This window comes from Esox lucius, chromosome 9 (assembly GCF_011004845.1).
Source record: "Esox lucius isolate fEsoLuc1 chromosome 9, fEsoLuc1.pri, whole genome shotgun sequence".
In the NCBI taxonomy this organism is placed as follows: Eukaryota; Metazoa; Chordata; class Actinopteri; order Esociformes; family Esocidae; genus Esox; species Esox lucius.
The window spans coordinates 7,446,506-7,473,977 of NC_047577.1; the positions used below are offsets into that span (position 1 = coordinate 7,446,506).

The 27,472-nt window shown below is 40.5% G+C and overlaps 1 protein-coding gene and 2 long non-coding RNA genes across 3 annotated transcripts; all 3 read right to left on the reverse strand.

Moving 5' to 3' along the window:
- Positions 1-1,464: 1,464 nt before the first annotated feature.
- On the reverse strand, positions 1,465-5,578 carry LOC117594884 (junctional adhesion molecule A-like). The gene is made up of 7 exons (XM_034294328.1): positions 5,400-5,578; positions 5,048-5,299; positions 2,913-3,003; positions 2,753-2,822; positions 2,574-2,654; positions 2,342-2,422; positions 1,465-2,225 (listed from the first exon to the last, which is right to left on the reverse strand). The coding sequence occupies exons 2-7, from the start codon at positions 5,283-5,285 to the stop codon at positions 2,160-2,162; spliced, it is 627 nt and encodes a 208-aa protein (XP_034150219.1). The 5' UTR covers positions 5,286-5,299; positions 5,400-5,578; the 3' UTR covers positions 1,465-2,159.
- Positions 5,579-5,592: 14 nt separating this feature from the next.
- Positions 5,593-11,950, reverse strand: LOC117594892. Its single transcript, XR_004576180.1, has 3 exons — positions 11,852-11,950; positions 6,507-6,722; positions 5,593-5,765 (listed from the first exon to the last, which is right to left on the reverse strand). It is a non-coding gene; the product is annotated as an uncharacterized LOC117594892 (long non-coding RNA).
- Positions 11,951-23,389: 11,439 nt separating this feature from the next.
- Positions 23,390-24,105, reverse strand: LOC117594889. The gene is made up of 3 exons (XR_004576177.1): positions 24,064-24,105; positions 23,586-23,821; positions 23,390-23,481 (listed from the first exon to the last, which is right to left on the reverse strand). It is a non-coding gene; the product is annotated as an uncharacterized LOC117594889 (long non-coding RNA).
- Between the last annotated feature and the right edge of the window lie 3,367 nt (positions 24,106-27,472).

The window sequence follows — 27,472 nt, forward strand, 5'->3', positions numbered from 1 at the left end:
TTTGTAAAAGCACTTTGTGACTGCTGCTGATGTAAAAAGTGCTTTATAAATACATTTGATTGATTGGTTGATTGATTGATCACATTTCCTCTTGTGGGGACCTTTAAAAAAATATGTGGAAACCTCTTTATATGGTTTTAAAATTGTCAGCAGAAAGGCAGTGGAAACACAAATAAGGGACCCTGATTCATAGCAGTCTGAATGAGGTTGGTTATTATTGTCCTCTATCAGGTTTTAGACTTCACATTTATAATAGTACAATAATATGGGAATTATAGTCAGATTTTTTTCATTCACTTCATTTTCTGATAAGCACTAACATGTTTCCATCAATGGATAATTATTAATTGCACATTTTTTGGATTTCTAAACAAAATATTGCACTTCCAATGCTTGCCATTTAGTGTTTAGAAATGTATTTCTTTTAACTAGGATTTGCTCTCTGTAATAGTATCAACTTACATTACAGACGTGTTCGGTTGGCTGGAGGTACTAAGGAGAAATGTATAAAGTTATAGACTTTGATTCCATCTGCTGGCCATTAATAGACATTACATGGAAACGTCACCTAGGCATTAATTAATTAATGTCTTGAGCAGGGGTATTCAAATATGTCCCTTGAAGCCAATTCCTCTCCATTTTTTTATTGCAACTCTCTAATCAGGGACTTAAGACACAAGGTGGGACCAATTTAGGATGAGGTAGCACAGAAAACCAGCTGGCTCCGGCCATCGTAGGGTAAGATTTGAATACCCCCTGGTCTAGGGGAAGCTGGCGGCGCATACTCAGATTTTCATTTTCAAAATAAAAGCCATCATTGAAATATATAAGGCAATTTAGTTAACAATCTATACAACATGATATAACAAGTAAATTATTATTTTGGCCGTTAAAAAATATGCTTGGCTGGTGGATTTTTTCATCTACCAGTCCCATTGGCAGGTGAGCCACAAAGTAAATTTGGGACACTGTATGCCAGTAGGACCGATTGGGACACACTAACTTGTCATACAATTGTGTCTCAGCATTAGATCATTTTGTCACCCATTAACCTTAGGCCAAGTTTTAATATTTAGCTAGACACCACTAAGCATTGTGTGAAACTGACTAACATTTCCTATGACGTTTACTTCCACCACAAATAGCATCAATGAGCTGTATGGCTTTTGCCAATGGCCGTTTTAATAGCTTGTTAAAGAGAAAATCGTGCCAGAACAATCGTCCCGGTCCACAACATGTTTATAGGGGACAAAATGTTATTTATTTTTATTGAAAGTAATCTACATAGTGCAGCTTTGAGTACATGGTATTAGTACTCGGTATTGGCAAGTACCCAAATGTAAGTACTCGTACTCGTCTGAAAAAAGTGGCATCGGTGCATCCCTAACATAGAGAATAGAAACCTTATGGAACGCCCGCAATATTCACTTGACAGTAGGTTACAGAATACTAATGTAGTCAATTTAATGAGAGTGTAATGAAATATGGGGACAGTTTCAAACTTATCAGAGACCATAGAATTTAATTGAGGACACACTTGAAACCAAACCTATGTTACAGTATTCTCCTCTTTCATTTGTTTGCTGCTACAGTAAAGTAGAGGAAGAAGAAAGATATTACCCACATACCCCTTCAATCTGACCACTGCTTTAAAATGGAGATAGTAATTTATGCTGTCTCAAAAGCCATTTTGGTACAGAGCAAGGATTCAACTCTATGTCAGGAACCGAGATGGTACAGGGACGTCTTCCTTACTCACACCCGTTGTTTGAGACTATCAAAACTGTGATGCATCATGGGTAAGTGACTGATTAACTGATCTATGAATAATATTAAGTAGTTAATTCAACCACATGGTCCAAAACTGTAAATAAAAACAACAACAAAGACAAGCTTATCATCTGGACATCTTCAATATGGGGTAAGAAAATTATATTAATAGAATAGACATGTTAATACTAGCTTTGAATATGATGCCAGTTATGTGGTGGTTCTCTTCAGTCCAGGTTCGGTGGTGGTTCTCTACAGACCAGGTTATGTGGTGGTTCTCTACAGACCAGGTTCTGTGATGGATCTCTACAGACCAAGTACTGTGGTGGATCTCTACAGACCAGGTTCTGTGGTGGATCTCTTCAGTCCAGGTTCTGTGGTGGTTCTCTTCAGTTCTCATAATCAGAAGGCTCAGTGTTTATCTGGGTGTTTGTGTCACTGAGGGGTCTCACACTCTGAAAGAAGACACTCACATGTGGAAAAGCAAACAGAGACACAAAGACAAAGCACACAAACCCCTGGAGTTGTTGGTCCAATGTTGATATAGAAGACGAAACATCAGAATACTCACTTTCAGGGTGTCATAGTCAGGTGACCTGGTCGTCATGTTCAGGGATGAGTACATGTCACTGTTAGTACCAGGATGGACACTCTGTGGGGGAGGGAGGGAGAGAAATGTAGAGAGGGAGAATACCTGAGTGTTATGAAACAACAGTTACACGTTTGTTTTCTGTCAGCACTCAAATATTGTATATTAGACAAAAACACAGACATGACATAATAATGTATGATAATGTAATTACTTCCAGAGTGTCGTAGTCAGGGGATCTGGTCCTCATATTCAGAGCTGTGTATGTTTCTCTGTTTGGATCAGGATGGAAATTCTGGAAAAAGAGAGAGAGATGAAATAGAGAGAGAGAATGTACTATGTGAAACATCACCCAGTATTTCATAACATATGGAACTATTCTAAGAGACTCACCTGTCCATTGTCTTCTGTGTTTATGGTGTTTCTTTTGTCAGAGGAGGGGGATTTGGAGTCATTCTTCCTTCTTGGAACAAAATTAATTAATGGAAAAATCAACCATCACAACTGAGTATAAAACTTACATTTGATTTGAAAAAGATTAAAGTCACCTCACCTGAACCAGATGAATCCAGAGAGACAGAGGATGAGAACCAGAACAACCACTGTGATTTCTACAGATGCAGTCAGAACTGATGTCTGTTTCCCTAAAATACAATCAGGATGATATGAATACATGACATGTTGTAATGAACAATAAGTTAATTAATATATGGTCGTTAGTACAGAGTATGAAAGAATGACTTGGCAAAGGGATTAAACAGGACAACCCATACATGTATAAACTAAAGTGTCATTAGACGAAGGACAACGATTATATTTCCTTGAAGCATGTCATTGTTGAGATAGAAGGGTTCTGGAGTCAGGCGCAGGATTCAACGATATTTCTTTAATGCCACAAAAACAACAATACACCAAAAGCATAACCAACAAAACACTGAGTACAAGAACTCTGAGACAAAATTTCAATACATAAGGATTAGAAAAGCAGTGAACAACGAGACAGAGACGTAATGCAGGGACACGTAACAATAACCAAAAAAAGGACAGGAGAGACCAGAGGGCATTATACAGGTGCTGGTCATATAATTAGAATATCATCAAAAAGTTGATTTATTTCAGTAATTCCATTCAAAAAGTGAAACTTGTAAAATGTATACATTCATTCCACACAGACTGATATATTTCAAGTGTTTATTTCTTTAAATGTTTCTGATTATAAGTGACAACTCAATTCAGTATCTCAGAAAATTTGAATATTGTGAAAAGGTTCAATATTGAATACACCTGGTGCCACACTCTAATCAGCTAATTAACCCAAAACACCTGCAAAGGCCTTTAAGTGGTCTCTCAGTCTAGTTCTGTAGGCAACACAATCATGGGGAAGACTGCTGAATTGACAGCTGTCCAAAAGACGACCATTGACACCTTGCACAAGGAGGGCAAGACACATAAGGTAATTGCTAAAGAGGCTGGCTGTTCACAATGCTCTGTGTCCAAGCACATTAATAGAGAGGCGATTAATAGGGTTTCATCTGTCACATTCCTTGTGTCAAGCCACTCTTGAACAAGACACAGCGTCAGAAGCGTCTCGGCTGGGCTAAAGACAAAAAGGACTGGACTGCTGCTGAGTGGTCCAAAGTTATGTTCTCTGATTAAAGTTAATTTTGCATTTCCTTTAGAAATCAAGGTCCCAGAGTCTGGAGGAAGAGAGGAGAGGCACAGAATCCACGTTGCTTGAAATCCAGTGTAAAGTTTCCACAGTCAGTGATGGTTTAAGGTGCCATGTCATCTGCTGGTGTTGGTCCACTGTGTTTTCTGAGGTCCAAGGTCAACGCAGCCGTCTACCAGGAAGTTTTAGAGCTCTTCACGCTTCCTGCTGCTGACCAACTTTATGTAAATGCAGATTTCATTTTCCAACTTGGCACATGCACACAGTGCCAAAGCTACCAGTACCTGGTTTAAGGACCATGGTATCCCTGTTCTTAATTGGCCAGCAAACTCGCCTGACGTTAACCCTATAGAAAATATATGGGGTACTGTACATGCTCATACTTTTCATGTTCATACTTTTCAGTTGGCCAACATTTCAAAAAAAAAAAATTCTGAGATATTGAATTTGGGATTTTCATTAGTTGTCAGTTATAATCATCACAATTAAAATAGATAAACATTTGAAATATATCAGTATGTGTGTTATGAATGAATATAATATACAAGTTTCACTTTTTGAAAGGAATTACTGAAATAAATCAACTTTTTGATGTTATTCTAATTATATGACCAGCACCTGTATACTACAACTAGTTGGGGAAACAGGAACCAGGTGTTTAATGGCGAAACAGGAACCAGGTGTTTAATGGGGAAACAGGAACCAGGTGTGTAATGGGGAAAGAGGAACCGGGTGTGTAAATGGGAAACATGAACCAGGTGTGTAAATAGGAAACAGGAACCAGGTGTGTAAATGGGAAACAGGAACCAGGTGTGTAAATGGGAAACAGGAACCAGGTGTGTAAATGGGAAACAGGAACCAGGTGTGTGATGGGGAAACAGGAACCAGGTGTGTGATGGGGAAAGGAGACAAGTCCGGTTGATGATGAGTAGCTGATTAGGAGGCGTTGGGCTGGTGGAGGTGGAACAGGAGGAGGTGTTACAGTCATTCTCTATTGAACTTTGTAGATTAAATGTTACCTGCAACAGTGACCATCAGAGCTGCAGAGTTCATAGATCCTCTTCCATTCCTGACCTCACAGTAATATTCTCCACTGTCCTCAGATGTGATGTTAGTGATGCTGTAACTCTGTCCTGATGCTTTTGGTGAGGTTACAGTCTTCTTGTACCAGATGTAGGTGGGGTTGTCAGTCAGAGGACAGGATGTGATACAGGTCAGTGTTACACTCTGTCCCTCAGTCACTGTAGCAGGACTCATCTTCACCTGTAGATCTGATGGAAAATTTATAATTGAAACATCTCTGAATGAAATGAAATATACATGAATTTCTTCTGTCATTCGTCATGATAACAAAAATGTGTTCAGTATTACCTGTGACAGTCAGAGTTGTTCCAGGGAGACTATGACCCCATTCAAACTTGTCTGTTTTAAAAGTGAAGCGATACTCAGCTGAGTCCTCCTCTCTCAGATCTGTGATTGTCAGGGTGAAGGGACCTCTGTATTTTCTACGCCCTTGGTCAGGATACGCCACCCGACCTGCATACTCTGGGTCTGTGGTTAGATCCTCAGGGATCAACTTATCCCTCCATCTACCACTCTGTTTAGGACTAAACCACAGTGATGATGTGACATAATAACGACCAACATAAGTACAGAATATGTCCACTGATGACCCCTTCAAGACACAGATTCTCCTCTGGGTGTAAGTCACTCTGCTGCAGTACACACTCTGAACACCTGAAACACAGTTACATAAGAGGACATTGTCTTAGTTATTTCTATAAATGCTAATGTTATCAAAATATATTATGAAACCAACACACAGAGGTTATAACATGTTAACACAATGTACTGGTCATAACCACACCTACGTCACCCCCACTTACACTATCAGTATCTCCCTCCAGACCTTCTACACCCGAGACGGTCAGAGTCTCCAGTCTACTTGGTCCACCAGGGGTCTTTGTAACACCCCTCACAACCCTCCTCAACAGTCACTCTACACCACTGGACTTGAATGGAGCTTGTGTGTTATTGAGTCCAGGTGTTTTCCATTTCCCATCAGGAGGTCTGTTTAATGTGTTCCTTTGTCAGGTCAAAGAGGGACTGTTTGTAGTTTTGTTTTTGTGTTTATCTGTTGTCTAGTTGTAGGTATCTTACCTGTCCTTATGTGTGTCACCTTGTTTAGTTGTTTCCTTTGTTTTCATGCAAGTTTTTGTTTTTGATCAGTTTTGCTGCCCTGGTTAATAAATACCTTGAAGCATGTATCTGACTCCCTCTGTATCTGACTCCCTCTGTATCTGACTCCCTCTGTACCTGACTCCCTCTGTACCTGACTCCCTCTGTACCTGACTCCCTCTGTACCTGACTCCCTCTGTACCTGACTCCCTCTGTACCTGACTCCCTCTGTATCTGACTCCCCTGTATCTGACTCCCTCTGTATCTGACTCAGTGTTCCAGTATTAAATAAACACTCACACACTGTAGGAGAGTGGGGATCCTCATGACCTTTAACAGAACAGGAGAAACTGTCTTCACATTTACTGTAGACTGGGTCTTTGTACTGGTGGGGGGAGCTCTCATCAATCTGTTGTCCGTTCTTGTACCAGATATAGGTGGGATTACCAGTCAGAGGACAGGTGGTGTTACAGGTCAGTGTCTTAATATCTCCACCAGTCACATCCACCTGAAGACCTGGAGAATAATCAACATATAATGTGGTCACTTACTTATAATTAGAACACAATAGCGGGAAATAATCCTCTGTAGTATCTTATAATATGTATAATTAACTAATAACTGGACTGACACCGAACTACTTTTATACGTATTTAATAGGAACATGATAAAACAGTTGTCACACAGTGCCTTTACAGAAACACCCGGCATTAAACCCCAAGGAGCAAACAACAGTAATTTTGATTTTCAGTGGCTAGGAAAAGCTCCCTAAGAAGGCCAAATTTTAAGAAGAAACCTAGAGAGGACCCAGAAGTATGACCAGATTGGACAAGGACAGGGACAGGAAACAAACCAGGTACTCCGCTGGTGTGGACAGGACCTCATGTCCTCCTAAAGTTTAAAACGGGAGGAGACTGGGAAAATTCAAACAATGCATTCCTGATATCAACAACGATTTATAGTGGGGAAGGAGAACCCAATCCCCCAGCACAATAGTATAGCAGCGTAAGACCTTGGAACTGAGACGGGGGGGTGGTCCGGCGACATTGTGGCCCTACCCGGGGGAGGCCCCGGACATGGCCCAACCGCAGAGTACAGACCAGTTGCACAAGTGCAGAACAGAGAGTCAACAACAAGCCAGTGACTTCCCCCGAAAGGCATTGGAGGGGGGGCATCCCAGTGGCGAAGAGAGCCCACCTGGCAAGACAGCAAGGGTGGACAGTATCAAGCCTTCTGGTCACCTTCACGCCCCCGGACCAGGCTACACATAATCATAACTGTGCTGTAGAGATGAGTAGACACTTGAAAGTTTGCACTGATTTTGCATTTCACAGTGGTGGAGCTCTATGAGAAAAGGCCCTGCGTCCGGCCGTTTGTTTTGAAATTCTTGGTACAATTAAAAGGCCTGCATCTTGCGATCGTAGGTTACGTGAAGGTATGTATGGATATAATTAATTAATTAAAGCTGCAAGCAGCGTTTCAGGGGGCCAAGCGGGGCATAGGCAGCATCTCACTGCATGCTCTCACTAGAGAAACGTTTTGCCATTTAAAAATGCCCAATGCCGCTAGTAGTCAGGATGTCCAAGGAGAGGAAATCAAAACAGAAAGACCTTGAAACCAGAAAAGGAACCAGGCAATCCTAGTTCAGGCGATTAGGAAGGATGAATATTGTTGTCGCTGGCAGAATTTAATCCCTGGTTTTCTATTTGGCAGACTGTCATTAATCATTACACTATTTAAACAGCAGAATGCAACTTCTACCTCAGCCATTACATTTTTGTTGAAATAACGTGGACAAAATAACATTTATTAACGGAATTAAAGACTAGTCTTGCACAAAGACTATATAGCTAATAGCTATACATCCTACTTATAACAAAAACAGTGACTCCAATCACTTCATGGCTGATTTGTGTCTTTGGAAAACAATAACAGTATATGATGGTCACGTAAAACAAATCTTTTCCTAAATATATGAGAATCATGGTATTACAGAGGGGATATATATTGTTGTGTGAAGGGTGAAAAGTGCCAAGTGGATATACATTTCTGAAATACAATATTTGGAACATCTCAAAGGGGAATTGAACCAGGGTCATAATATTGAAGAACAGGGATGTCCCCACTACACCACAAATGTAAATTGTACCCCAGCCATTACAATTTTGCTGAGATAAAGTTGTCAACAAAATGTTTGTAACAGAACTAAAGTGTACTGTAGTACAAATATTATTATAGATGGCTAGCTAATAGCTATACATCCAACGTATTACGAAATCAGTGACTCCAATCACTCCATGGCTGGTTCCTTTCTTTGGAAAACAATAACAGCATAAAAGGGTCACGTAATACAATTATTCTCGCAAATAAATGAAAATCATGGTATTTCACATATGTACTGTTGTGTGAAGGCTGAAAAGCACCTATAAATTTATGAGATACAGAATTTGTAATGTCTGAGAAGGGAATCAAACTTGAGTCACAATATTGAAGGACCAGGATGTTCCCACTACACCACAGGGCTGGCTGACAGGCTGAATAGTCTCACCGGGTTGTGATCTATAATAATCGAAATAGCACATGCATATTTTGAAAATCCACCAGAAACTTTTACAATAATATAACTTTTAAAGACAATGTCGTTTTGGAGGAAAAGTGTGTTTTGATCAACGGCAAAATCGTGAGAAACATCGGTTATGTTTAAAGCGCCCCCAAGCAGTATTTCTGTATGGGAATTTTCCTGTCCATTCCTAGCAGACACATTTAAGAGTATGATTTGTTTTGTAGCTGTTTGATGTTCCATTTGGGTTTAATGGACGTCTAAAGTCATAGACCCGCCCAGCTCAATTTCATTCGCTGATTTCGGCCATATTGTTTGAGATATCAACTTTCCTTATATAACATTTAAAGATAATGGTTCTAAGGTCCTTCACACCAAACGGCATGCAAATCCGTTCAGCAGTCTCGGAGGAGATGGCCCTGGTGAATAATAATAATATTAATAAAACGTTCAAACATAAAAGGGATCCAGCAACTTTGTGGCTTGGCCCCCTAATAACTGGAACATATAGGAACATGATAAAAACACTATTGGATATAATTAATAACTGGACTGACACAGAACTACTTTTATACTATTTTAATAGTAACACAATAAAACACATCTCTCCTGCCTTGAGGCCTGACTGATAACTGCCATCTACTTCTCTGGACAGAGTTGACTTTGGTTACTGTACATTGAACATTGCCCCCTAGTGGAAGGGTGTGTAAATATAATATAGTGCTCTACAACAGCCTTGACCTGTTTTTACTTCTCGGGCGATTTTCGGACGGATTTCACAACTTGGACATTTTGGGTTCTACAATCATTTCTGTAAAAGGTATCATGAAATATATCTACGTAATCAGTACACTTTCAGCTACAATAAAAACCAACTGACGTCTGGGATACTATTTTAGGTAATTAATGTGATGGAAAGCCAAAAAATGTGTTCTACGCCGGACATTTCTTGGATATTGTGTAATCTGAGCATTAACAATTACAATGTGAATGTACGTTTCATTGGAAGTGAATGTGCCTAGATAATGAGAACAACAGAAACATCTCTGTTTAGATTATCTCTCTGTAGGTTGTGCTCTAATGACCACAGGAATGTTCCCATTGACCATTTGGCATGGGGGTTACTGTCTTGGAGAACTGATCTTTGCTATTTAGAAACACCCTTAATGTATAGGCTAGCTGGTAACCAACATTACAGTGAGAAGATAATGGAACGTTCACCGAATGACATCTGTGCTGCAATTTTCCAATAAACTTAAGCGAACTTCTCCTATACGAAAACGCAGATTTCTAACAATATGGTATAATTTTTCATGAAACCATAATTAAGTTTTGTTTCGATTTGAAATTTTGATTCCCCCATGCCTTGGATATTGTGACCATTGTGTTCCCTTAATTCTTTTGGGCAGTATATTTACAAGTAAACCACAGGAAGTATTGTTTTTGTAACAAGAGGTCAGTAAACATAAACATACACTGGATTATTAGGAACACCTGTTCAATTCCTCATTAATGCAATTATCTAATCAACCAATCACATGGCAGTTGCTTCAATGCATTTAGGGGTGTGGTCCTAGTCAAGACAATCTCCTGAACTCCAAACTGAATGTCAGAATGGGAAAGAAAGGTGATTTAAGCAATTTTGAGCGTGGCATGGTTGTTGGTGCCAGACGGGCCGGTCTGAGTATCTCACAATCTGCTCAGTTACTGGGATTTTCACGCACAACCATTTCTAGGGTTTACAAAGAATGGTGTGAAAAGGGAAAAACATCCAGTATGCGGCAGTCCTGTGGGTGAAAATGCCTTGTTGATGCTAGAGGTCAGAGGAGAATGGGCCGACTGAATCAAGCTGATAGAAGAGCAACTTTGACTGAAATAACCACTCGTTACAACCGAGGTATGCAGCAAAGCATTTGGAAGCCACAACATGCACAACCTTAAGGCGGATGGGCTACAACAGCAGAAGACCCCACCGGGTACCACTCATCTCCACTACAAATAGGAAAAGAGGCTACAATTTGCACGAGCTCACCAAAATTGGACAGTTGAAGACTGAAAGAATGTTGCCTGGTCTGATGAGTCTCGATTTCTGTTGAGACATTCAGATGGTAGTCAGAATTTTGCGTAAACAGAATGAGAACATGGATCCATCATGCCTTGTTACCACTGTGCAGGCTGGTGGTGGTGTAATGGTGTGGGGGATGTTTTCTTGGCACACTTTAGGCCCCTTAGTGCCAATTGGGCATTGTTTAAATGCCACGGCCTACCTGATCATTGTTTCTGACCATGTCCATCCCTTTATGACCACCATGTACCCATCTTCTGATGGCTACTTCCAGCAGGATAATGCACCATGTCACAAAGCTCGAATCATTTCAAATTGGTTTCTTGAACATGACAATGAGTTCACTGTACTGAAATGGCCCCCACAGTCACCAGATCTCACAGTCACCAGTGTTCATAATAATCCTTTAGGTGAGTGTATATCTGAATTTTTTAGATTTTATTAATAGATTCGGCTGTTTAAAAATATTTGTCAGATTTTGATTAACATTTTAATTCATAATTTTTTTACCTTGTCACAAATGTAATAAATCCCCACATTACTATTGTTTATTACATTTGTGGTATGCAACTGTTATTACGTTTGTGGGAATCTTATTATGTTTGTGGGATTATTACATTAATAGGCGGCAGAATATTGTTATGTTTTGTGGTTCAAAACTTTTGTGGGAAGTTATTACGTTCATGTGTCTAACAAGCGTTGTTTCTGATTGGGCAACAAGGATTAGATCTATAAACAGGGGATAAGGTGAATTCTCCATTACTTGACATGAGTCACAGTGGCCAGTTTTGGTGCAATTCTACTTTTACCTCACACAGGCTGTGATCCCCATAGCAACACAAACTATACACAGTTCTTTAGAGTGTCAAGATATTTGCCAAAGAAAACTGAATGATTGTAATGATTAACGTTCTGGGTATTTATAGAAATGTACACTATGTGCTCCTTCCACGGGACGCGGATGGAGACCCAAAGCAGGGGACTGGATCTTTATATAAATATATATCAAATCAAATATACCTGTGACATATAGGGTGACTCCCGATATGACAAGCCATTTCCTTCCAGGCTGATAAGTAATTAATCTGAACACGTATTTAGCTGAGTCAGTCTCTCTCAGGTCTGTGATTATCAGGGTGTGTCTGTTTTCCTCATCACTACGGTACGTCACACGACCTCTGTAGTCTGGGTCATCACTCAGGTTCACAGGATTCCCATCAGCATCTTTTCTAGTGAACCAGAAGGTTGATGTGACGGTTCCACTGGGAAATGGGTAAGAGCAGGACATCTCCGCTGTTGACCCCATCAAGGCACAGATACTCTGAGTGCAGTAGGTCACATTCCTGTCACCCTGACCCAGTACCACTGAAACACAGTAACACAACAGAATGGAGTTAGAATGAAACCAAGTAAAAATAGGTAGCTGCTTCCCTGGTTGGTCTATTGTGGTATTAAATGGAGGTTTCAATGGAAATCTGATAAATGTTGCTGAAGGGGTGAGTTTTTGATATTCAGTGACATGATATGTTATGTCCACTTTATATTTCCACTCTGATGTCCACTTAATATTTTGGAGAAAAAAAGAAACTTTTTTTCTCCAAAATATAAAGTGTCTAAAGGCAAATGTTGAATTTAGACACATAACAGGATTTTTAATGATGTCGACAGACCTTGTGGCCAAGTGGAAAAAGTCCTGACATTGACAAAAATGTTTACATTTAGACCTAAGTTCCCCTCTTAGAGATGATTTGTCAAAGAAAATAGACTTGTGTAAAGACAAATCCACCAGATTAATCTGTGTAGGAAAGAAATCCTTGAAACCAACTTCATATTCAAATATTGTTTAATTTTTTTATTCTTCCTGTTCTGTCCATCTAGGCCAGGGATTTCAAACCTTTCTTCAAGTGTCTCCTTTTTCACCTTTTTTAAATATATTTTTAAAGCATAATGCCAAGTGCCAAGCGAAAAATCTAAAGATGTGTGTAATTTATACTTTTAGAAATCATTCAGCATTCAGTATTTATTTAGTAATTTAACACAAATTATTTTTTATTACGATTGTCTTTGTTGACCAGTGTTCACTACGTCTCAACAGTAATCCTTCTTAATCAGTGAATTGACAAGATACACTTTTAAAAGGTGAAACTGCTTGCTGTTGGACTACTGATTCTCTGGCTTGGTTGCCATGGAAACCACAGATTGATCATTTTGTGTCGCTCTGTTGACATGATTATTATTCCACATCTATTTATCGGGACAAGTACAGTGATTCAATGTTATAATGACTTAATTATATTGATACATAATACAAAGAGGCCACAAGGAGTCGCTAGAGTGCAAAGAGGCCAATCATTTTTTTTTTTTGTGTTTTGCTGGAAGAGATCATCCAGCATTGCAGAATTACTGGAGTTACATAATTAAATCATGAAACAGAACATACCTGTCAAAGACCAGAGGGAAACCACCAACACACTTCCTGTTGATCTCAAGGACATTGTTGTATCTCCGTCCCTGTTGTCTCAGAAACATGAACAACAACTCACTATATAACTGGTGAATAAATACACCTGATACATTGAAGTGTAACTTATAGATGGAGTACAGGACCACAGCAATGAAAACTAACCAGACTGATATTGTATTGTAGATATGGTGGTCTGAGAACACTGTAGGTATTCTGTATGTTTTTAATGTGTGATGTGTTGCATGTCAGTTGGCATCTGACTTTTATATCTGACATGCTGAGAGATGGTAAAATAATTTTAAGAATATCAACATTTCCGTCATCATCTTCATCATCAGCAGCAACAACAACAATAATCACTTACTGATCAGATCCGATGTTCAGGAAAGCATATTCATACATTCACTGTTTTTAAGCTATTTAAAAGAAATACATTTTATTCATACAACACTTTTCAAGGACCCAAATACGCTTTATAAAATGAACATGGAACAGAAACAAACAAAAAATATAATGAGAAAACAAATACAATTTAGATAATGGTATTGGGCACGACTAGTGGTAGGTGATTTTGAACAGAAGAGTCTAGAGGCTTTGCTGGAAGATGGGTATAGTCTCAGAGCCATGGATGGTTTTGGGGAGAAAGTTCCAGAGCTATGTTATACAATATACCAGGCCATATAAGGTTAGGATATAGAATGCACTTACGTGATTGGAAGACAGCCAGATAGTAGAGGGGACGTGCTGGAGGTTTGGTCTAATATAAATATGACATTTGGAGAACGTAAGAACTATGGAAGATCAACATCTTGGACACATGCAAATAAAGTTCTCCCCTGACCTCCAGTTGAATATATTTTGTTCATGGATCAAAAGTGGACAGAATCTGACAATTTGCGCCAACAGTTGTTGCCTTCTCAACAAACTGCTTGCCTATTGTCCTGTAGCCCATCCCAGGCTTGTGCAGCTCTACAATTTTATCCCTGATGTCCTTACACAGCTCTCTGGTCTTGGCCAATGTGGAGAGGTTGGAGTGTTTGATTGAATGTGTTGACAGGTGTCTTCTATACAGGTAACCAGTTCAAACAGGTGCAGATAATACAGGTAATGAGTGGAGAACAGGAGGGTTTCTCAAAGAAAAACTAACAGGTCTGTGACAGACGGAATTCTTACGGAACTCTCACAGTTGAAGTGTACCTATGATAGAAATTACAGACCTATACATGCTTTGTAAATAGGAAAACCTGCTAAATCGGCAGAGTATCAAATACTTGTTCTCCCCACTGTAACACAAGGGTTAACAGTGAAACAGTGGGATAAGAGTGAAAGTGCCAGTTTTGGTGAGGGTGGATTTGGTTCTAATGAGTAAGAGTTCTGTTTTGTCTCTGTTTAGTTTGAGGACGTTTTCGTTTATACAAGCTTTTATTGCAGTGAGGCAGGATTTAAAATGAGACAGAGGTGGGTTGGTGAGAGATTTGGAGGCTAGACATATTTGTGTATCATCAGCATAGCAGTGGACATTAAGGCTGAAGTGACGGAGGATTTGACCAAGAGGAAGAATGTAGATGATGAAGAGTAGGGGACCAAGTACTGAGCCCTGGGGGACACCTTCAGTGACTGTAGCTGAGTTTAGGCCTTAAATGAAATGTAATGGGTTTGGTTGGTGATAGAAGTTCAGCCAGGAGAGTGCAGTTCCCTCAACGCCAAGCCCCTCAAGTCTGGTGAGCAAAATCTGGTGGTTAACGTGTCAAAGGCAGCACTCAGGTCGAGGGGGAATCAGGATGTTGAGGGAACCGGCATCAGCAGAGAGAAGAAGGTCATTGAAAACATTGAAGAGTGCAGTTTCTGTGCTATGGATTGGCCGGAAACCAGACTGAAGAGGCTCATACAGATTGCTTTTGAGGAGGCGGGTTTGGAGATGTGATAGATTTGTTAGATAGTGAGGAGTTTATTGTTGGTATTTTGGAGGTTAACAGTAGGGGGAGCTGTGTTATATAGTGATGAGTCTGCTATTTTGGAGGGACTAGCAAGTGAGTCATTGCAGGTCTGAAATAATTTGCTGACGGTAGAGAACAAAGTCCGGGAGTTCATGTTGGAAATATTGATTATGTTTGCAATGTAGGAGGACCTGGTAGAACTGAGGAGATCTCTGTAAACTGAAATGTGGAGTATGTAAACACTGAACCGTGAGCTAGTGTGAACAGAATCCAAAACGTAGGAGGGTAAGTTGGATTCTGAGTAAACAAGCTACCCCAGCATAAAGATTGACCACCAGGCAGTACTGCAAGTCTACAGATTGACCACCAAGCTGTACCACAGACTAAAGTCTGACCACCAAGCTCTACCACAGACTAAAGTCTGACCACCAAGCTGTACCACAGACTAAAGTCTGACTACCAAGCTGTCCCACAGACTAACGTCTGACCACCAAGCTGTACCACAGACTAAAGTCTGACCACCAAGCTGGACCACGGACTAAAGTCTGACTACCAAGCTGTACCACAGACTAAAGTCGGACTACCAAGCTGTTCCACAGACTAAAGTCTGACTACCAAGCTGTACCACAGACTAAAGTCTGACTACCAAGCTGTCCCACAGACTAACGTCTGACCACCAAGCTGTACCACAGACTAAAGTCTGACCACCAAGCTGTACCACAGACTAAGGTCTGACTACCAAGTTGTACCACAGACTAAAGTCAGACCACAAAGTTCTAGTGAAACCTAATAACTGAGCAGCAGATCCAGTTAAAGGGGTGGCAAAATGATATAGACATTAGTATTCAAAGTTTTCTATTGACTTTAAAACCAGCCACTAGGGGGGATAAATGTGTTAAGATGACTTGATATGTCAATTTTGACCCACATTAAACCCACTACCTGGTCAACATCTAAGTAAATCATTTTAAATAAAAGTCAGTGTTGTTGCATAGCACCAGGAATGACCATGTGACTCTTTGGGTCGAACCCATCCATCATCCCCTAACAGAAGGCCTGGTTAGATTTTAGTTTATTACAAGACATATCTACATTATGGGGATCCAGACAGATGGAATATTTGAGGTAGCTGTAGTGTGTCCTCTGGGATCCTACTATAGATCAGCCCTCCTACTCTGAGATCCTTTACACATACTGACCATCCTGTGACAACAAAAACACAGCTGAATGTAATGAATGACAAAAAGGTAACTTCACCCTCAGTTGATTAACTTCATAACTGAAAAAACAAAATACAAATAAACCAGATATCACTATGCGCACCTACAGAGTGATGTGAAGAGGGAGGTCTAGTTCCCTTTTCAAGTAAGTCAACTAAATATCAGTGAGTGGGAACTGAGTGGAACTGTGAAATCTGTAGTTGATATTTATAATAAGGAGTCAAGGTACAAATAGCAGATGAACTGTCAGTTCCTTCCTCTTCATGACATCATCATTCATGACAAACAGACCAGCATGTCAGAAAAAAGATTACATTACGGTAAGAAAACCGTGTGACTCCACACCTAGACTAGCAAAGTCGCAACCAAAGACACCAAAGAAAACTTCGTAAAGGTGCCTCTCTTAAAGCAACAGTACATAACCAAAATAAACGACAGCCAATTATAGACACAAACCATGGAACGTGGTCAAGTTTAAACCAAAGCGTACTTTCCTAAACTTCAAAAGTTATAAATCAAAATATACCTTAATCCAGTGGCGTCGTTAGGCCTTGGCATCCGGGGCTATAGCCTCGGGTTTTTAATGAATAGCCCCGGATCTAAAATTGACAAAAATAATCTAATCATCTATAATTCCGATCACGCATTATGACATTGTAGACGTGTATGCCGCTAGCGTGCAGATTTTAATACCCCTGATCTACAGGCACACTTTCAGGACTCACAAAATATACTGTTCCCCAAAAAAGTAACAGTGTTGTTCACTTATTTCGATGGCTCAGTGTTGTGTATTTGTCACAGAGGGGTTCACACTGAATAAACTCTTAACATAATATTCACTTGAACACAAAACACACACAACATAAACACACAAAAAACCCTCTCTCTTGAGGGACGCCAATGTTAATATAGGAGCAGTGTTGCCAACTCCTCAGTAAGGAAAGTCACTATTGGCTGTCCTAATAGTCGCTAGAAGATGACGTAATGGCCTAGTATGCATCATTTCCCATAAGCATCATGAATGGATTTTTATTTTTTACATACAAAACTCTCGTTGGGGAAAATAATATACATGCGTATTTACAAATGTTTTCCATGTACAAGAAATAATCACCTGAGCAAAAAAACTAAGAACAAATCAAAAAAGTGGGCGCTATTTAAGTCAAAATCAAAAGGCTAGAAATATTTTTTTAATTTAGAGCGACACACAAGGGGAGATATCATCATGGTCATGGATTAAGAGAACTGCACCAACTGCACGTGATGGACGCTGCCTGTAGGAGAGGAATAATGTCGTAAGAGTGACAAAAAGTGAGTAAAAACACCCTAAATAACTACAGCTCGGAGGAACTGCTGTGCGAGGACTGGGCCTCCTGTGAGTGCTTTCAGATGGGGTGGGGGGGGCCACGGCGGCACCCGCTGCTCGTTGAGAAGAGTAAGAACAAGTCTCCAATAACACCACAAAAAGATGCTAGATTTTGTCGCTAGTTGCTTTTTTGAAAAAAAAAGTCGCTAAGGGGGTCTGAAAAGTCGCTAAATCTAGCGACAATGTCGCTAAGTTGGCAACACTGTATAGGAGAGGAAATGTAATATAGGCTATAGAATTCCCAGATGTTATTTCATTCTGAATGCTACATTAATATTCTCCACTGTCCTCAGATCTGATGTTGGTGATGTTATAACTCTGTCCTGATGCTTTTGGTGAGGTTACAGTCTTCTTGTACCAGATGTAGGTGGGGTTGTCAGTCAGAGGACAGGATGTGATACAGGTCAGTGTTACATTCTGTCCCTCAGTCACTGTAGCAGGACTCATCTTCACCTGTACATCTGATGGAATATTGATTAACCAAACACATCTCGGAGGAAACGCCATTACACATTTATTTGTTCTATAATTAATTATGATACACAGCTGCATCAAACACAGTAAGTTCAGTTTTACCTGTAACAGTAAGAGTGAGACTTTGACCCCAATTCAAGTTGCTTCTTTAAATGTGAGACCTCTCTGAGATCTGTGATTCTCAGATCTGAGAGAGGAACTAAACCACAGTAATGATGTTACATTACAATGAACATAAGAAGAGGATATGTCCACTGTTGACCCCTTCAAGACACAGATTCTTGAATTCTATTGGTGTAAGTCACTCTATTGCACAAGATTATGTTGAGTGTTTGCATTGTAAACTAACAACATTTACTGGCAGTGCTGCTGACACAACAAGTAGCCTTCAGGAAATGTACGTTCTGTGGTTAACACATTTCTCCCTTCTACAAATTGTTCTACAGCCATGTCTCATTGCAACACTCCCACCACATTAAGGAGAATTCAAGATCACCACATGATCTCCTCCTAAACATCCCCACTCAACCATTCAGGGTATTTTCCTCACAAAAATGTTCTGGTCAGTTACTAACGCGGGTCAACACATGTGGACTCTCGCTCCAGACGTGGCATTCATAAGCCAATTATGAAAACTGAAAGAAATTGGCTGCTTGATAGCCATTGGCTCAATCTGTAAATAAATGTAAACTCCCACTACACCCTCAACCATTTGTGTCTCGTATGTGTCACATACGCTCCAGGCCCAAAAATGTCTGCTTGTCTCCTGGTACCTTCCATGCAGACCTGTTTTTCAGACAACATTTCTCTGACAGACATTCCCATTTCCATACCAACGGATGATATAACAAGTTAAAACACGTTCAATAAAAGGAGGAGTACAGAGGTACTTCCTGTTTCTTTGACTTCATAATCAGACACTTGGAGGTGATAAATGCATAAAGGGGACGTGATACCTCAACTTGGACCTTCAAACCAATACCTGGTCTAGAATTAAGCTGTAGTTAAAGCAAGGTTCAATAAAGGGAACAACAAAAGGTCTAACAAAAGGTCATGGTTGTTGCCTAGCACCGGGACTGAACATGTGACTCTTGGGGTCAGACCTTTACATCATCCCCAAACAGAAGGCCTGGCAAGTTGTTTGCTTTGTACTGTGGCCCCTAATGGTTGGATTTAAAGACATATCGACTTCATGGGGATCCAGACAGATGGGATATTTGAGGAAAATCTGTAGTGTGTCCTCTGGTTTCCTGCTGTCCATCATCCACCCTACTGTGAGACCGTTAAAGAGAATTGGCCTTGATGTTCCTTTTAACCCACTAACTGCCATGGAACTCGGGACCTCTGCCCCCCTCGTATGCCAGAGGCCAACATTCTAAAGCATAGGTTTTCAAACCCCTCCTGGGGAACCCCCCAGTCACCTAACAGTTTAGTTTTTGCCCTGAACTAGCTTACCTGATTCAGCAGGTAAGGGCTTGTTAATAAGTTGATTCAGGTGAGCTAGCTCTGGGATAGATCTAATCAGGGCTCCAAACTGCGACTAAAATGGTGACAATTGCAACCAAATATATTTATTTGCGAGTGAAATGTCTGCCAAGGTCGCCATTGGCGACGATACAAATGTACTCCCTTTGATTGTAACATTTGCATCCTACATGCATGTTTTACAACCAGTAGCCTATCGCTTCATTTGTTTTGTTAACGTCATTCTACATAGTCTGGCCCCCTTTCACTATGGCCAAAACGAAAAAAAAAATTGACCGACCGCCAAGCCTCATTAGCCGGTTGAAACCAGTTAACCGGTTAGTTTCAAATATGCTCTATTTGAAATAACAGCCATTTCGAGCCGCGGCTGCAATTTCCGCTCGGTTTGCGCCTCTTATATGCTATTGTCTATGGTTTGCAATGAGACATTTTAATTGTTTATTAATAGACAAGTGTTTTCTGTCGGCTGCAAAGATTAGGTTGACGATAGCCTACTGACTTGCGATCTTTGCAGTAGGCTAGTGAACGCGCAAGAGAGAAATGCACATTTCCTAAGGATTAGCCTATATATATAATTATGGTCAGTGGCAGTGACACTGGCTCAGATTCTGCATAAAAAAAATTATTTGACTGTATATAGTTCATAAGTCGGAAGAGGAGAGACATGCACACACAACAAGGTGAATAAAAGTAAGTGCATTGTTATTATTTGGCGCCAGTTTGTTTTTTCCCCTATAGGAGCAAATGGCTCCTTAATAGATTTTTTTTTGTTTGGAGCCATGCATCTAATAGATGGAATGGCTGGGGGTTTCCCAGGACAGGGTTGAAGACCTATGTTCTAAAGGCCCAGAATTAGTCTGTAAATACAGAAATCTTCATAATGTATTTGTTTTCTTCAAAAGCACACAGTTACATGTGTTTCTTCTAAAGCACACTGTTAATCGTGAGATTAGCCTTGGAGTAACAACCAAACCAAAACGTATCTTGAAACTACAAGAAAAATGAAACGTTGTCCTCTGTTGAATAACTGTGTATTAAAATAACCAAAAAACAATAAAAAGAAATATATTACAGAGCGTACTTACAGGGTGAAGTGAAATGGGAGGTCTTGTTCAATAAGTCAACGTACTGTAGTGAGTGGAATGTGACGATATCTGTGGGTTCTGCATTTGAAACAAGGATTCAAGACACATGTAGCAGATGCAGAACTGTCAGTTCCTTCATCTTCATTCTGTTTACATTAAGGAACAAACTGACAAGCATTTAAGAAAAGGGAGTTTGCTAATTTTTGAATGTAAATGTTTGACTGAATATCTAATTACTTTTCTTTATTGAGGAGGGGTGTACACTATGTAAATGTACAAAAATTTGTTTTTACCAGAAATATTTCCTGAAACTGTTTGGAATTTGTACAATATGTAAGAAGGTTTTTCTTTCACCAATGAGTTTTTCATTGGACAGGTCAAAGTTTAATTTACATTTGATCATATCCATGATGTCATTAGTTCCATTCTATCAGCATGTTGCATTTACAGGTGTCATCAAAGTGCTGCTGCAGTATCCAGGGTTCTTGAATAGAGCGCTCCCTACTGGTATTTCATCATTACTGCAGTCTCTTCTCATGACATCCTCATTCAGTTGGTTGGTAATATAACAACACCAAGGTCATAGCCATGGAGTCAACATTGGGGAGGGGGAAATCTGCCAGGGGATCTATGGGTCCCCCCCACCGAAAAAGACGCTGAACCATCAATATTTGCAATCGGATAGTGCCATGTTGATGTCACCATAATTAACGTTGCTCCAGGACTATCCTTGCGACTGACCTGTAGTTGGTTGGTTACCCCAGTCCCCACCGACCTTTACCCTTTGACCTAACCCTAACCTCAGAGACATCTGTGCCTAAACCTAACCTCAGAGACGCCTGTGCCTAAACCTAACCTCAGTTGTGCCAACATTATGATGTTTTAGGAACTATACCAACACGGCGATATCAGAAGAGCTAGCGGCCTACACCTCTACATTGTCATAATGTGCGATTGGAATTATAGATGAATAGATCAGAGTCAATTTATTTATTTTCTGGTCAATTTGAGATCCGGGGCTATTCATAAAATATTTGGGCCTATAGCCCCGGATGCCCAGGCCTAACAACGCCAATGCTGGACAAACACAAGTTGATTGAGTAACAGTTTAAAATGTGGTAATTTTTCCAGAGTGACTAGTTCATTGAATAAGTTTGCGTGATCTATGACTGACTTTATATAAAAGAATGACAATAAAAATGACACATAACGTGTTCTTTTTGTAATTCACAGAGAACAATGCAGACTCCCATGTGAACTGGATGTTCTGTAAAGGAAAAGACCCTGGTGACAGAATAGAATCTGATTGGTGGATGAGCAGCACTTAACAGAACCCCTCAGGTCTTGTTCACTTCTTGTTGATTCTGGGTTTGTAAACTGAGCTGTAAAATCTGGAGGAATCCACCTCAGCTGTTTGTGTCGTCGGTCTATAGAGAGAATCCAAAATGAATGGTATCGCTGTGTCACAAATGTTACCCTCTTCCCAACATTTGACCAGGGTCTACAGTGTTGTTATCAAAAGTAGTGTACTAAATAGTGAAAAGGTGACCATGTTGAACACATGATGAACAGATCCTGAATGGATCACATCGGTCCTACATAAATATATTACAATTTATGTCAGTGAGAACATATCATCATTGGGGGCATTGGGGGCCATCTGCTTTACTTATTAATGACTGATTGATGACTGACCTTTGACTAATTGATGACTGACTGATGTCTGATTGATGATTGCCTCCAAAAACAACAGCATGAGTATCCTTGATGATCTCCGTTTCTGTTGACTCTATATTGATGCAATGGCAGAATATATTCACCAGGGGGCAGCACTGGGACAGCTGAATTTCACAGCAGCGTACTGGACAGGTGTTGAGATTATTGGATGGTCGAGTACAATATTTTGTCTCATTTATTACAGTGGGATCTACATCCCCTCTTCCTGTTTTATAAATAAATGAATAATCCATTATTATTGAATTAATTAATCAATAAATAATATTTACAAAAAATCAGATTGAATCAGATTAAAGTGTAATAAATGAAAATATGAAACTCCTCACCTGAACCAGATGAATCCAGAGAGACAGAGGATGAGAACCAGAACAACCACTGTGATTCCTACAGATGCAGTCAGAACTGATATCTGTTTCACTAAAATATATTGTGGATGATATGAATACATGACATGTTGAAATAAACAATTAGTTAATGAATATACAGTCACTAGTAAAGAATATGAAATAACTACTTGGCAAGGGATTACATAAAACAACCCATACATGTATAAACTAAAGTGTCATTAGAGTAGAAAGATTATCTTCAAACATGTCATTTTGCATTGAAGAATTGCAGATTAAATGTTAACTGCAACAGTGACCATCAGAGCTGAAGAGTCCTTAGATCCTCTTCCATTCCTGACCTCACAGTAATATTCTCCACTGTCCTCAGGTCTGATGTTAGTGATGCTGTAACTCTGTCTTGATGCTTTTAGTGAGGTTACAGTCTTCTTGTACCAGATGTAGGTGGTGTTGTCAGTCAGAGGACAGGATGTGATACAGGTCAGTGTTACATTCTGTCCCTCAGTCACTGTAGCAGGAGTCATCTTCACCTGTAGATCTGATGGAATATGAATCAACCAACACACTGTTTTATTTATGTATTTCCTTCAGTAATTCATCATGATTAACAGTTGCATCACACACTAAAAAGTTCAGTATTACCTGTGACAGTCAGAGTTGTTCCAGGGAGATCATGACTCCATTCAAATGTGTCTGTTTTAAAAGTGAAGTGATACTCAGCTGAGTCCTCCTCTCTCAGATCTGTGATTCTCAGGGTGGAGGTACCTCTGTATCTTCTACTCTCTTGGTCAGGATACTCCACCCGACCTGCATACCCTGGGTCTGTGGTTAGGTCCTCAGGGATCAACTTATCCCTCCACCTACCACTCTGTTTAGGACTAAACCACAATGATGATCATAATAATGACCAAAATAAGTACAGGATATGTCCACTGATGACTCCCCTGTATCTGACTCCCCTGTATCTGACTCCCCTGTATCTGACTCCCCTGTAACTGACTCCCCTGTAACTGACTCCCCTGTAACTGACTCCCCTGTATCTGACTCCCCTGTATCTGACTCCCCTGTATCTGACTCCCCTGTATCTAACTCAGTGTTCCAGTATTAAATAAACACTCACACACTGTAGGAGAGTGGAGATCCTCATGACCTTTAACAGAACAGGAGTAACTGTCTTCATAGTTACTGTAGACTGGGTCTTTAAACTGGGTGGAGGAGCTCTCATCTATCTGTTGTCCGTTCTTGTACCAGATGTAGGTGGGGTTACCAGTCAGATGACCTGTGGAGCTACAGGTCAATGTCTTCTTATCTCCACCAGTCACCTCCACCCGAAGTCCTGGTTAACAAACAACATACTGTAACTCTACAACATGTTGTAAGGAATCATTAGAACACAACAGTGGAACATAATCCTATTTTACATAACCTCTAATAGAACTGTTTCTACTAATTGGACTTGATCCTGGACCTGAGACGGATGATGTCCAACTACCCTCCTCCCCCTTGGTGTTTGTCTATGAACCAGACGAAGACCCCAGTAAAAACAGAAAACGTTCCCATTGCTCTGTAAAGAAATGGGGAGGACATACATAGACTCCAAATTAGGACTATGAGAGGGGTAGTAAAGTCTGGGGTCACGTGTTAAATATGAACCAATCATTGAACTATTTTGTATAATATTTACATCCTTCATACCCAAAGGGAGGGGACTGGAAGATGATATCATGGTAAACCAATCATTGTACATTTATGTAAAATATGCACCTCCTTAAACACCATGAATAAGAACCATTATAAAAGGGCCTGGAGGGCCCCGTAACTGGGGCTTTTTGATCTAAGACCTGAGAAGAGTTGATCTGATTCTTGGCTACTGGACGCTCCCGAAACCCTGCACTGTCTGTACTAGTGTTTGACTAACCCAAATAAAGGTAGGAACTTGTAAGAGCTCTCCCTCTTGGTCTTGTATGTGTGTGTGTGTGTGGTTGTCAAATGCTCGATCGTAATTCCTCTGCCTCTGAGCTGCAGCCCTGTTTTCACCAGAGATAGTAGGCAGTGAGATGAACCACGTACTCCATAAATCAAAACGTAGGCCTTGGGATGAGACCAGTTCCCCGTCCAGGTCCAATGGTACTGGTTTGCTCCAAGGTTGGGTGAAAATACATTCATTCTTAGAGGTGTTTGTTCTGGGTTTAATTAAGGTAAGTATCTTTTCTGTAGTGTATGATAGGGTCAAGCAAAACGAGTTGACCAGGGATTCGTTCCCGAGAAGGAATACGGAACCTTAAGTCCATAAAAGGATCCAACCTCTCCGCATTGAGTCTGGGCAGAGTGCTCGGGGGTTGGCTAAGAGCCAGATAGGAGGGGAACAGGCTGACAAGGGTTGATGACTTACAGTGGGGAAATACCCTCACCTTGGAGAGCACCAGACAGAAGTTTAAATGGACCAAAAGGGGGCCTAATGAGTATTTAGAGCACAGGCACGATAGGGGCGACTCTCAGTACCTCAGGCTCTGTGAGTGAACCGGTTCTAAATAAGCACAACTATATTGCAGAGCCTTAGGAACCGCTGGGTGGCAACATAAAAAGTTCCTCTGTCGGAGGACTGATCAATAGGACCGTTCCAGACTTAGGACACGTGTCATAAGCCACGGTGGAGGTTAACTGGCCTTGCAGTGGGTCAAGTTACGCCTTAAACTACATTCCAGTGCCTGGTAAACTGAGTTCGCTGTAATCCCTTCAAAATCAAAATAAAAAGATCCCAGGTCAAGTGTGAAATAACCAAAGACGGTTGGTGGCGTCACCTGCTTAAAACTGAGGACTGATGAATGACAGGAGGTTAGTTGATCAGGTGACCCCAGAGCGGAAGGCCGCAAAAGTACACAGGAGGGAACATTATGTTCCCCTACTCACATTACTTCCCCACCATGTGACTAGATGATGTCGTACTGATTGACTTTTCGCAGGATCACACCTGACCTGTTTCCATTCACTAACTATTGGGATGATGATGTCACAGGTGACCATGAAGTTTACAGTGTCTAAATTGTATTTCCATGTTTAACTTTCCATGTTTTATTCTTTGACAACAATCTTAATAGATAAGTGTGGACACACTGACACTCGTCACCATCTATATCAATCGAACTAGATGAGGGCAGGTTCCCCACCTGCCCCTAATGACCAGTCGCCCCTGACCGCAGTCCAGGTAAACACCCGGCCAATCATTGTTCTGAGACAGAGGTGCGTCTATTGTAGATATCTAAATCACATTTAATGTGGGTCGGCTTAAATCATCACCAGCCAAAACCGAAAGTTATACTAGTGCTTCATCGGTCACTAATCTGGTTATGCGCGCCCACTTTGTGCAAATGATGAGCACAGGCACAACTGAGGTTTCAAATAACTACGTTTTTAATACATTAATTTAAAACAACCAATCATGCAACATGAGATAATTATTTTGCACCGTTTTTGGTGTTGTCCATGAAGTAATCATAAATTCTTTCTGATATCCAACTACAATATTTTAGCTAGCTATGTAAAGAATAATATATTGTTTTTGTTATTGGTAATAAATGTACCATTTGTAAAGAAAACAGAAGTGAGCAAGATAAACATGTCTTATTTCCTTTTGGGATTCACATTCAACTGTAGGACATCACAGAATGGCACAATCATGAAACAAAACATGGCAACAAAGAATTCTAGCAGGTGGTATAGCTGCCCATTTGTCTTGGCAAAATGCGAAGTCTTTGGTCATCTAGCATGAAACACACATTTTAGATCTCCCTGTTATGGCCACTCCAGAACCTTCACCTTTTTCTGCTCTAACCACTGGAGGGTCAACTTGGCCTTGTGCTTAGGGTCATTGTCGTGCTGGAAAGTCCAAGAGCGTCCCACGCGCAGCTTTCGTGCAGAAGAATGCTAATTGTCTGCCAGCTTTTTCTGATAACATGCTGCATTCATCTTGCCAGCAATTTTCACAAGATTCCCCATGTTTTTAGAGCTCACACACCCCCAAAACATCAGTGAGCCACCACCGCGCTTCACAGTGGGGATGGTATTCTGTTCACTATAGGCCTTGTTGACCCTCTCCAAACATAGAGCCTATGGTTGTGACTATAAAGCTCTATTTTGGTCTCGTCACTCCAAACAGTGTGCCAGAAGCTGTGAGGCGTGTCAAGGTGTTGTGCATTTTGTCACCTGGCTTTTTTTTTGTGGCATTTGCGCAGTAAAGGCTTCTTTCCATGCAGCTGGTGCACCATATTGTGCTCCTTGAAACAACCACACCATCTTTTTCCAGAGCAGCCTGTAGTTCTCCAGACAGTCTTTATTTTTTCCTTTATGTGAATGTATATGCAGTGGAATGACCTGCGATTATTAATATCACCTTCATTCTCATTCAGCGTTGCTGTTATCAGAATATGGGTGCAATCTATGGAACCGATCACTCTGCGGAACCCTATGAAAGTATGTTGCATTAAAAATACAACAGTAAACCTCAATTGTTAAATATAAGCATATTGGGA